General features: G+C 43.4%; 2 protein-coding genes across 2 annotated transcripts in view; both read right to left on the reverse strand.

The window, feature by feature from the left end:
- LOC309564447 (uncharacterized protein) overlaps positions 1–12,699 on the reverse strand; it is a 714,240-nt gene that overhangs the window by 27,803 nt on the left and 673,738 nt on the right. Inside the window, 1 exon segment of the mRNA XM_082269077.1 lies at positions 8,239–8,443. Coding sequence (XP_082125203.1) covers positions 8,239–8,443 — 205 coding nt within the window.
- On the reverse strand, positions 4,804–8,260 carry LOC309562806 (uncharacterized protein). The gene is made up of 2 exons (XM_082267114.1): positions 7,030–8,260; positions 4,804–5,080 (listed from the first exon to the last, which is right to left on the reverse strand). Exon 1 carries the CDS (start codon positions 8,212–8,214, stop codon positions 7,093–7,095), a length of 1,122 nt encoding a protein of 373 aa, XP_082123240.1. The 5' UTR covers positions 8,215–8,260; the 3' UTR covers positions 4,804–5,080; positions 7,030–7,092.

Below are 12,699 nucleotides of genomic sequence, written 5' to 3' on the forward strand. Positions count from 1 at the left end.
GGGATAGAACCCTGGGAACAAAGAACACGGAGGAAAAATGGGAGTGCTTCAAGAGCATACTTAACAAGGGAGTGGGCCAGTGCATTCCACAGGGAAATAAATTTAAAAGAGCAAAACTAAACCCTGGGTGGCTAAACTCCAACATTAAAATGTATATTAGAGCTAAAGAAAAGGCCTTCAAAAAATACAAGACTGAGGGGTCATTGGCAGCATTTAAGCACTACAAAGAGTGTAATAAGAAATGTAAAGATGAAATCAGGGCGGCTAAAATAGAACACGAGAGACATATAGCGGAGGAGAGCAAAAAGAACCCCAAGAAGTTCTTTAAGTATATAAACAGTAAGAAAGCCAGGCCAGAGCACATTGGCCCCATAAAAGATGATAAAGGAAAAATGGCCACTGAGGACAGAGAAAAGGCGGAAGTGTTAAATAATTTCTTTTCTTCAGTCTTCACAAAGGAATCGGGGGGCTACACGAAACCCGCTTGTAAGGCCGAACTAAATAATACACCTCAGGAAGTGCCGCCATGGCTAACAGAGGATAGACTTAGAGCTAAACTAGAGAAACTTAACATAAATAAATCCCCGGGACCGGATGGCTTGCACCCGAGGGTTCTTAATGAGCTCAGCCAGGTGATTGCCAGACCATTATTCTTGATCTTTAAGGATAGTTTACAGACGGGTATGGTGCCAGCTGATTGGAAAAAAGCCAACGTGGTACCAATATTTAAAAAGGGGCCGAGATATATCCCGGGTAACTATAGGCCGGTCAGCCTAACATCAGTAGTCTGCAAAATTTTGGAGGGGATGATAAGGGACCACATACAAGACTTTAGTAATGAAAATGGTATTATAAGTAGAAATCAGCATGGATTCATGAAAAATCGTTCGTGCCAAACCAATCTGTTAACCTTCTACGATGAAGTGAGCTGCCACCTAGATAAAGGTAAGCCTGTGGATGTGGTGTATCTGGACTTCGCAAAGGCCTTTGACACCGTTCCTCACAAACGCTTACTGTACAAACTAAGGAAGGTAGGTATGGATCATAAGGTGAGTACCTGGATAGAGACCTGGCTCCAGGGGAGAGTACAGAGGGTGGTGATTAATGGGGAGTACTCGGATTGGGCGGGTGTGGAAAGTGGGGTCCCCCAGGGTTCTGTCCTGGGACCAATCCTGTTTAATTTATTCATAAATGATCTAGAGGAGGGGATATCTAGTACAATCTCAGTATTTGCAGATGATACTAAATTAGGCATGCCAATATCTTCTATGCAGGATGTGGAAATCTTGCAAGCAGACCTGAACAAAATAACGGGGTGGGCAACCACATGGCAGATGAGGTTTAATGTAGAAAAATGTAAAGTAATGCACTTGGGTGCCAGAAACCAGAAAGCAAGCTATTCACTAGGGGGTGAACCTCTGGGTGAGTCTAGGATGGAAAAGGACTTGGGGGTACTGGTAGACAACAGGCTTGGCAGTGGCATGCAATGCCAAGCCGCCGCAAGCAAAGCCAACAGAATACTGGGATGTATAAAAAAGGGGATTCACTCCAGAAATAAAGAGATTATTCTCCCGCTCTACAAGACTCTGGTCCGGCCACATCTGGAGTATGCTGTCCAGTTCTGGGCACCGGTCCGCAGGAAGGATGTGCTGGAACTGGAGAAAGTCCAGAGGAGGGCAACAAAAATAATTAGGGGAATGGAGGACATCGGCTATGAGGAAAGACTACAAGCACTGAACCTATTCTCTCTGGAGAAGAGACGATTGAGGGGGGATATGATATCAATGTACAAATACTGTACTGGCGACCCTAGCATAAGGAACAAACTATTCAGAGAAAGGGAATACAATAAGACACGTGGCCACTCACTAAAACTTGAGGAAAGGCGGTTTAACCTTAAAGTGCGTAAGGGGTTCTTCACTGTAAGAGCGGTAAGGATGTGGAATTCTCTTCCACAAGCAGTCGTATCAGCGGGGAGCATAGATAGTTTCAAAAAACTATTAGATGTACACCTTAAAGACCACAACATACAGGGGTACACAATGTACGGTTAAAAGCAAACACACACACGCATCATGGGTTGAACTGGATGGACTTGTGTCTTTTTTCAACCTCACTAACTATGTAACTATGTAACTATGTAAGGGGCTCTATGCTCCATACTCCGGACCCCGGCACTCCATCATTGTGTTGGCTGCCTATTGTAATGATTGCCCATTGGCTGCCTGTGTAGTGTAATAATTGCCCTTTGTAGGCCATGTATGGTCAGGATGGTCATTGTCTTGTCTATTTATTGTCAGTGCTGTTGGTTTAGAGGAACATATTACTAGAATTTATCTCCAAAACAAAGATAATGTTCTGGCCTCGTAAGTGGGGGAATGTTATGACCCAGAGTAGTGCCCGGCTCGGCGGTGCTCGAGAGAACTCGAGAGTGGGTGACGTCACTTCCAGGTCTGGGTGAGCACCCTGCTTACCCGGACCCAGCAGTGACGTCAACCGCTCTCAAGTCCTCTCGAGCATCGCCGAGGCGGACACTCTGGCTCTCGAGCTAGGACCCTCAGGCTACCCTCATGAAGTCTGATCTGATTGTTTGGTCAGAGAAATTCACACCAGTGTCCTGCTGGAGGTTATTTTGTAGGGCTCTGGCTGTGCTCATCCTGTTCCTCCTTGCACAAAGGAGCACATACTGGTCCTGCTGATGGGTTAAGGAACTTCTACGGTCCTGTCCAGCTCTCCTAGAGTATCTGCCTGTCTCCTGGAATCTCCTCCATGCTCTGAGACTGTGCTGGGAGACACAGCAATCCTTCTGGCAATGGGATGTATTGATGTGCCCTCCTGGAGGAGTTGGACTGCCTGTGTAACCTCTATAGTGTCCAGGTATGGCCTCATGCTACCAGTAGTGACACTGACCCTAGCCAAATGCAAACCTAGTGACAAACAGTCAGAAAAGATGAGTAGGGAAAAAAATGTCAGTGGCCTCCACCTGTTTGTAAAACTATTCTGGTTGTGGAGGACGTCTCATTGTTGCCCATCTAGTGCACCTGTTAATTTCATTAACACCAAAGCAGCTGAATATGATTAACAACCCCCTCTGCTACTTAACTGACCAGATCAATATCCCAGGAGTTTAAATGACTTGATGCTACACTCTGATTAACCCCTTAGCGACCACCCACTGTAGATAAACTGTGGCAGGTTGGGTGCTCTGCGTCACACACCTGGTATGTGATCTGACACTTACGAGTCTAGGGCACGGGTGCGCACGCCGTCGGTGAACCGCTCCCACCATGGTTGGATACAGTGGGAGCCAATCAGCAGGTCCGGCATCACCTGGCCAATACCATCCCTACTGTGAAGCATGGTGGTGGCAGCATCATGCTGTGGGGATGTTTTATAGCGGCAGGAACTGGGAGACTAATCAGGATCAAGGGAAAGATGAATGCAGTAATGTACAGAGACATCCTTGATGCAAAACCTGCTCCAGAGCGCTCTGGACCTCTGACTGGGGCGAAGGTTCATGTTCCAGCAGGACAACAACCTTAAGCACACAGCCAAGATAACAAAGGAGTGGCTACGGGACAGCTCTGTCAATGTCCTTGAGTTGCCCAGACTTGAACCTGATTGAATATCTCTGGAGAGATGTGAAAATGACTGTGCACCAACGCTGATGGAGCTTGAGAGGTCCTGCAAAGAAGAATGAGAGAAACTGCCCAAAAATAGGTGTGCCAAGCTTGTAGCATCATACTCAAAAAGGCTTGAGGCTGTAATTGGTGCCAAAGGAGCTTCACCAAAGTATTGAGCAAAGGGTGTGAATATTTATGTACATGGAATTTTTTTTCTTTTTTCTTTTTAATACATTTGCAAAGATTTCAAACAAACTTCTCTCACATTGTCATTATAGGGGATTGTTTGTAGAATTTTGAGGAAAATAATGAATTGAATCCATTTTGCAATAAGGCTGTAACATAACAAAATGTGGAAAAAGTGAAGCTCTGTTACTTTCCAGATACACTTTATTAGGCACCGACGTGACTAGCTGGGTTTTCCTCTCCACCAGCATGCGTGGGCACACCTCCCTCACCAGAACTTCCTGACCCCTAGTTAAGGAAGTCAAGAACCGCATAAGATGAGAACTAGTTGACAGAAACTCTTCTGCTTGCATCAAACCAAAGGATACGGAGGGCGTCCTGAACCAGACCAGCGGTGGCTGCGCCTTTAGGTTCAAATCAAGTGGGAGACACAAAAGGAACCTCTCATGGTGTAATATTTTTTAAATTTATTATAGTAATACCAAAAAGACACTTACAATGTTCAGAAGAAATTACGCCATTAAAACAACATGGGAATGCCGGTTTTTGTTCCAAGATGGCGGAAGTGACGTGTCCCGGAAGACCCACCCAACGTGTTTTGTCAGTGCGTCTAATGTCACCAGGTGACGCCTTCAGTTATTTATATGAAACCATGACTAAAATAGTAAACAAAGGGGGTCTATTTTCAAAAAATTTGTTGGACGAATGGGGCAACCATTTGCCGAGCCGTGATAAATTCTTGCTGTAATTTATTTAACGCAATGATTTCCTATGACCGTCAGCTCCATTTAGTGGCCATAATGAGGAATTTTTCCTGAAATACCTCCTTTAGAAAAAATAGAGCAATACAGCATTCTGACCACTAGATGGAGCCAACGATCATAGGAAATTATTGTATGAAATAAAACATGACCAACATTCATCACGACTCAGGGAGTTTTAAACAGACCTGTAAGTGTTTGTAAAAGCTTCCACCACAACATTTTTTAAACAGACCTGTAAGTGTTTTTGAAAGTTTCCACCACAAAATGTACTCAGCCAATGAAAGTTAAGGGACTCCATTTTTATTTTTCTCCTGCTATCAATGGCCGACACGGGACAACACTTCATCCATGTCTTTGGTGATCTCAGATCTCCTTATGAAGTGTTTCTTACATGATGAAGATCAGCCATGGAGTATATCTGAGGTGTATATCAGGGTGTGCTTCTTCCCCACATGTCCAGTAACATTCAAATAGAAGACATTTCCCGCACTCAAGGCACTAATACACCTCGAGGGTTGTGTGGGACCCCTGATGTACAGGAAGACAGGATTTCAGTGAGGAACAATTCCCTCACGCAGGACAGGAAAGTGGATTCTCCCCCGTGTGCCATCTCTGATGTGTATAAAGATTGGACTTCCTTGAAAAAAATTTCTCACACTCAGAACAGGAATACGGCCTCCCCCCGTGTGAAATCTCTGATAAATGTAAAGATTGGACTTCTAGGAAAAACATTTCTTGCATTTAGGACAAGAACAAGAATAAGGCTTTTCCCCCGTGTGCAATCTCTGATGTGTATAAAGATGTGACTTCCTTGAAAAACATTTCCCACACTCAGGACAGAAATACGGCTACTCGCCCGTGTGCAAGCTCTGATGTCTGCAACAGGGTTGCGTGGGACCCCTGATGTACAGGAAGACAGGACTTCAGTGAGGAACAAATACCCCCACAGGACAGGAATATGGCTTCTCCCCCACATGTCCAGCAACATTCATATAGAAGTGTCTAAAATAGGTAAACTATGTGCTAAAGGCAAAATGAATGAGAGGCAATAGCAGCCAATCACTGTAGTGTCACTACATACAATAAACAATAATACAAAGGATCAAATCAGCGCTAAAGCAAAAAAAAAAAAAAACAACATATACATAACATACAACAAATAAGGACCATCAGATAAATCCAAGTGTTAAAGTATATAAAATGTACATAAAAAATAAGAGTGTAAAACATGCGTGAATGAAAGCACCAGTAAATAATTAAAGCCACATAGAAGTAGTGCAATATGAGGTGAAAGAAAAAATGATTAATATTCTCTAAAAAAAAAAAAAAACAAGACATGTGACTTTCTCAACTTCGAGAAAGTCAGGCATTTTGTGACACATCGCGTCGGGAGGATCGGGGTGACTTCACGTGTTTTGTGACGCACCGTGTCGGAAGAAGCCGAGTGACATCACGTATTTTGTCACTTTTACATACTATACCAAGTGAATAATTAAACCCACATATAGGGAGTGCAATATGAGGTGAAAGAAAAAAAAAATATTCTCTAAAAATATAATAAAGAATCTTTAAGGTTCGTGAAAAAATATATCAAAAATATATATGAGTCCACAAATAAAGAGTGGTGGTAGAGGGATGGTGTGACCTTCCTGTGTGGAATCCCGGGAGACGTCATCCGTGTGGAATTCCAGAGAAAACAAGCACTTATCCAACCAATGAGTGCAATGGCCGCTCACCTTAATAAAGGATAATATGCGCATTCATATTAAGCAATCCAGTTGTAAGAATTCTTCCATAACAGTAAGTGGTCGGCTCACGGAAAAACAAATAAGCATCTCCATGCTGTAGTATGTAAAAGAAAGATTTAATAGTAAAAAAAGTATTAACTTACAAATCAATATACGAATGCAGGTAAGTAACAGGTAGTACCGTGGGATCCCCGGATGTAATGTAAGCTGAAAGAATGTAAGCTTCCAGTCTCGGCAGAAGACCAGAAGTGTCGTCATCCGGCTCCTCCCGACACATTGCATCACAAAATACGTGACATCACCTGGCTCCTCCCAGCGCGTTGTGTCACAAAATACGTGACGTCACCTGGCTCCTCACAACGCGTTGCGTCACAAAATAAGTGATGTCACTCGGCTCCTCCCGACATGTCACCCACGACGCATTGCGTCACAAAATGCGTGATGTTCTTAAGGATGAGAAAGTCACGTTTTGTTTTTTTTAGAGAATATGAATAATTTTTTTCTCTTTCACCTCATATTGCACTTCTTCTATGTGGATTTAATTATTCACTTGTGCTTTCATTCAAGCATGTTTTGCACTCTATTTTTTATGCACATTTTATATACTTTATCTGATGGTCCTTATTTGTTGTATGTTATGTATATGTTGTGTTTTTGCTTTAGCGCTGATTTGATCCTTTTTATTCATATAGAAGACACTTCCCGCACCTCAAGGGTTGTGTGGGACCCCTGATGTACAGGAAGACAGGACTTCAGTGAGGAACAATTCCCTCACTCAGGACAGGAAAGTGGCTTCTTACCCTTGTGCAATCTCTGATGTCTATTATGAGTGGACTTATCTGAAAAGCATTTCCCGCACTCCCGACAGGAATACGGTTTCTCTCCTGTGTGAGATCTCTGATGTGTGTAAAGATGTGACTTCCTTGAAAAACATTTCCCGCACTCAGTACAGGAAAATGGCTTCTCACCTGTGTGAGATCTCTGATGCCTGTAAAGACGTGACGCGCTTGGAAAACATTTCCCGCACTCAGGACAAGAGTACGGCTTCTCCCCCGTGTGCAATCTCTGATGTATGATAAGACTGGATTTCAATGAAAAACATTTCCCGCACTCAGGACAGGAATACGGTTTCTCTCCCGTGTGCGATCTCTGATGTATGCTAAGTTTGGATTTCACTGAAAAACATTTCCCGCACTCAAGACAGGAATACGACTTCTCCCCCGTGTGCAATCTCTGATGCCTGATAAGATGTGACTTTGTTGAAAAACATTTCTCGCACTCAGGACAAGAATACAGCTTTTCCCCCACGTGACAAATTTGATGTCTGACAAGCAGTGATTTTTGTGCAAAACCTTTCCCACACTCAGAACAGGAATGAAGTTTCTCACCTGTGTGCAATCTCTGATGCATGGAAAGTTGTAACTTATCTGAAAAATGATTCCCACATTCAGAACAGTGATACGGCTTCTCCCCCGTGTGAGTACTTTGATGTTTAACAAGGTGATGTTTTTGTACAAAACATTTCCCGCACTCAGAACAAGTATACGGCCTTTTCCCTGTGTGAGAACTATGATGTCTGATAAGCTGTGATTTATGCACAAAACTTTTCCCGCACTCTGAACATAAATACGGCTTCTCCTCCGTGTGAGACATCTGATGTGCGATAAGTCCTGATTTTTGTACAAAACATTTTCTGCACTCAGAACAGGAATACGGCTTCTCACCTGTGTGCCATCTCTGATGTGTGGAAAGCTGGGTCTTTGTTAAAAAAACTTTCCCACACTCAGGGCAGGAATACGGCTTCTGTCCTGTGTGAGATCTTTTATGTTCATTAAGTCTGGATTTATAACGGAAACACTTCCCACACTCAGTACAGGGAAAACTCTTATCCATTGGTAGGGCGACACTGTCCCTAACAGTCTGAGGTTCCTTGGGATAAGAGGAAGATGATGGTCTGGCACTGTCCTTCCCAGTCTGAGGGTCCTCAGAATAAGAGGAAGACAATGGTTCGGCACTGTCCCTCACAGTGTGAGGTTTCTCTGGATAAGAGGAAGACGATGGTCCAGCACTGTCCTTCACAGTCTGAGGTTCCTCAGAATAATAGGAAGACGATGGTCCAGCACTGTCCCTCACAGTCTGAGGTTCCTCAGGATAAGAGGAATACGATGGAACAGCACCATCCTTCACAGTCTGAGGTTCCTCAGGAGAAGAGGAATACAATGGTCTGGCACTGTCCTTCACAGTCTGAGGTTCCTCATGAGAAGAGGAATACGATGGTCCATCTACACTGTGTGGTGCCGGATGGACATTTGAGGTAGTCGGGCTTTCTCCTGGACTATAGATGTCCTCATCTTCTACTCTACAGTCTGGAGACAAAGTGAGATAATCCTCTGAGGTTTTCCTCACCTCCCGTCCATGTACTAAAAAAGAAATACAAAGATTATTACTAGACATCAGCAGATTGGTTTCCCTAAACCAGGACTCCGCCAACATCAGGCAGCTTTGTCTTACAATTCCCCCTTCAAGGTAACCAGTAAATGGGTCCTCTGAATCTCCTACCAGTTAATTTCTTTATCCATGCACCTTAGTCAGAGAGTGAGGAAACAACGAGAACTGTCTTTTATAGGAGTGACAGTGATGAGGGGATTATAGATCAAGTGTCCCCACCCCCTCTATCACTCATTGCCATCTTCCCAATACAAGAAGTCCTGCACTTCCTTATTTAGTCCATGATTTAGTCATGAATAACAGCGGGGCTGAGCCCCACCAGAGGTCAGAGAGTGAGGATGGGGGGGGGGGGGGCAACCAAGATGAAGACTGGACTGATCCTGAAGACCACCATGATTGGGTTATTGACTCCTCCCTCATTATTGCTTTCTGTTTAAGGTTCCATAGTTTGAGGATGTTATCACATTATTATCATTGTGTTTGAGTGCACTAAAATTCCACCACTCAAATACAGTGCAACATAAATAATGACAGCACCCACTATTTTATTCTCTAGGGCCTCAGCTTAAGAAAACTGGATTTTTGTCTTACGGTAAAAACCTTTTCTTTGATGTTCATTGACGGACACAACTCCTGATTCTTCTTGACCATTGGGGTATGCTGCCCCCTACAGGAGTAGGACACTAGGCAGGAAAAAGCTTTACCATGCCTATGGGGCAGTCCCAGGGGACATACTCCCTGCAATAGGCACTCAGTTTTGTTGCAAGCAGTGTCAGAAGACATATAAGCCAACTCAATAGAGGGGTGGGTGCTGTGTCCGTCAATGAACATCAGGGAAAAGGATTTTACGGTAAGACAAAAATCCAATTTTCTCTTTCGTTCATTGACGGACACAGCTCCAGAATCTTCTTGACCATTGGGACGTCCCAAAGCAGTGTCAAATAGGGATGATCGAACGGTTCGGGTCGACCAACGGTCGTTCAGCCGAATTTAGAACTTTTTGCTGAAAAAGTTCGGAATTCGGCAACCAGAACCAACCAAAATGCAATGGGCCAGGAAATGGGCTTTAAAAGCCTGTGATTGGACCAGAACCATTAGTAAAAACCAATTGAGGGGGCAGGAGAATGCTAGGAATGTGATTGGAGTGACTAGGGGGTCTAGAGGCCAATCATTAGTGAATACGCCCCCCCAGTATATAAGATAGCCCCCGCCAAATTCCTAGCATTGGAATACAGGGACATGGAAGAGAGTAGAAGCAGTTCTGTTACTTCTGCTTCAAAGTGTCATTTAGCAATTATTAGTGTGAGGAAAGGGATATCTAGTGTAGTTAGGGTGCTATTTTCCACTTTAGTTAGCTTCAAAAATCAAGTTTCTGTAGGGAAAGTGTTAAGTGCCAGGGTGACCGTAGTGTAGTGTAGGGTGAACTGACACTGACTGCTATGGCAGGGTGACCAAACCCTTCCATTTCAGGGTGACCGCTATAGAGGAAAGATCGTTTTCGCTTATGTGACTTTCAGAGCAGCGATATGGCTTCTCTCCGGTCAGCCTGCTTTTTGCTGCAAGCGTTTATAGGGCTTTTTTGAGGACAAGTTTGGAGTCAGGCATGACATCTGAACTTGTGTATAGGGGTATATATATATATATATATATATATATACACACACACATGTATGTATATATACACCTACACATATATAGTTGTGAAAATAGCAGAACCCTATGCTTGCGCTAATGAAATAATTAACAGGCATATGGCTCCGCTCCTATCACACCTATATGTGTGTATGTGTATAATACATATAAGTGTGTGTATATATATATATATATATATATATATATATATATATATATATATACCCCTATCCTATAAGTTCAAATGTTTTGCCTCCCTCCAAAGACCCCAAAAAAATGCCCAAAAAAACGCCTGCGCCAAAAAAAAAAACACTCAGGTGTTTTATTGCAGGCTTTTTTTGGGCATTTTTTTGGGGTCTTTGGAGTCAGGCAAAACATCTGAACTTGTGTATAGAGGTATATATAGACACACATGTATGTATATATACACCTACACACATATAGGTGTGAAAGGAGCGGAGCCATATGGGTGTTAATTATTTTATTAGCGCAAGCATAGCGTTCTGCTATTTTCACACCTATATATGTGTAGGTGTATATATACATACATGTGTGTGTGTATATATATATATATATATATACCCCTATACACAAGTTCAGATGTTTTGCCTGACTCCAAAGACCCCAAAAAAATGCCCAGAAAAACGCCTGTGCCAAAAAAAAAACACCCAGGTGTTTTATTGCAGGCTTTTTTTTTGGGCATTTTTTTGTGGTCTTTGGAGTCAGGCATGACATCTGAACTGTATAGGGGTATATATATATACACACACTTATATGTATTATACACATACACACATATAGGTGTGAAAGGAGCGGAGCCATATTGGTGTTAATTATTTTATTAGCGCAAGTATAGTGTTCTGCTACTTTCACACCTATATATGTGTATGTGTATATATACATATAAGTGTGTGTGTATATATACCCCTAAACAGCAGTTCTGATGTTATGCCTGCCTCCAATAACCCCCAAAAAATGCCCAAAAAAACGCTTGCTACAAAACCGGCAAGGTGTGAAAATAGCGAAGCCATATCCCTGTTCTATAAGAGACATAATACAAACGATCTTTTTTTTTCTGGTTCTGGACATGCTACAGAGCTGAAACTTCACAGGTACACTTTTTAGACCCGCCCCAGACACTAAATCAAAAAATCTCATTTTTTTTTTCAATAATTTTTTTAATAATTGGCTCTCTATCAAAAATGACAATTTTTAAGACCTTTTTTTGTGTGATTAATAGTCTCTGGGGCATGACCCAGAACCCTAGGTACTTTTTAGGGGCATTTATTGGGTTTTAGGGCTTCAAAATTGGGTCCCATTGATTTCAATGGGGTTCTGAAATCCGGGCCGAACTTTCTGAAAGTTCTGGTGTTCTGGTCGAACCGAACTTTTGAAAAGTTCGATCATCCCTAGTGTCAAACATGAGGGGTGGGAAAAAACACAGCAGAAAAAAACCTTGCGGACAAAGCAGCATCCGTAGATGCCAGCACATCCACTTTGTAAAAATTTTGTGAAAGTGTGCACAGACGACCAAGTGGCTGCCTTGCAAACTTGCATCACTGACGCCTGATGAGGGAAGGCCCAGAAGGCACTGAGCGCCCGCGTAGAATGTGCCTTAACAGGGAAAGGAGAACCTGACTCTTGATTGAATAGGCCTGCACCACCGTCTGTCTGATCTATCTGGAAATGGTCACGGCAGACGCGACCAAAACCTTGCGAGGTCCATCCGTAAAGGAAAAATTGTGAGTCTGATCTCCTAAACGACTCGCCGCCAAATGCACCCTGAACGCCCGAACCACATCCAAAGAATGCAAGGCAATCTCCTTAGGATGCCTAGGCTCAGGATTCAGGGAAGGCAACACCATGTCTTCATTCAGATGGAAACCAGAAACATCCTTAGGAAGGAACGACTGACAAGGACGAAGCACCACTTTATCTCTGTGAACCACCAAATAAGGTGAACGACGAGACAAATCTGCCAGCTCCGACACCCTACGTGCAGAAGAAATAGCCACCAAGAGGGCTACCTTCTGGGACAATGTAAGCAGAGGAATCACATACATTTTTTCAAACGGCGGTTACTGAAGAACTGACAGCACCAAGTTGAGATCCTACGAGGGCAACGGAGACCGCACTGGGGGAGCCAAGTGGGGAACCCCCGGAAAAAAAGTGCGAACCAAAGAATGCGTAGCCAAAAGACTTTGAAAGAAAACCGCCAAGGCCGAACCTGGCCCCTGATGGTACTCAAGGCCAGACGCTGCTCAACACCTCGCTGGAGGAAAGCAAACTCTGGTTCAC

Source organism: Pelophylax lessonae, assembly GCF_965119305.1.
Source record: "Pelophylax lessonae genome assembly, chromosome: 9".
NCBI classification, from domain to species: Eukaryota; Metazoa; Chordata; class Amphibia; order Anura; family Ranidae; genus Pelophylax; species Pelophylax lessonae.

Bases quoted from the DNA above. Each gene is read 5' to 3' on its own strand.
- LOC309562806 (XM_082267114.1), bottom strand. From the start codon at position 8,214: ATGGATAAGAGTTTTCCCTGTACTGAGTGTGGGAAGTGTTTCCGTTAT.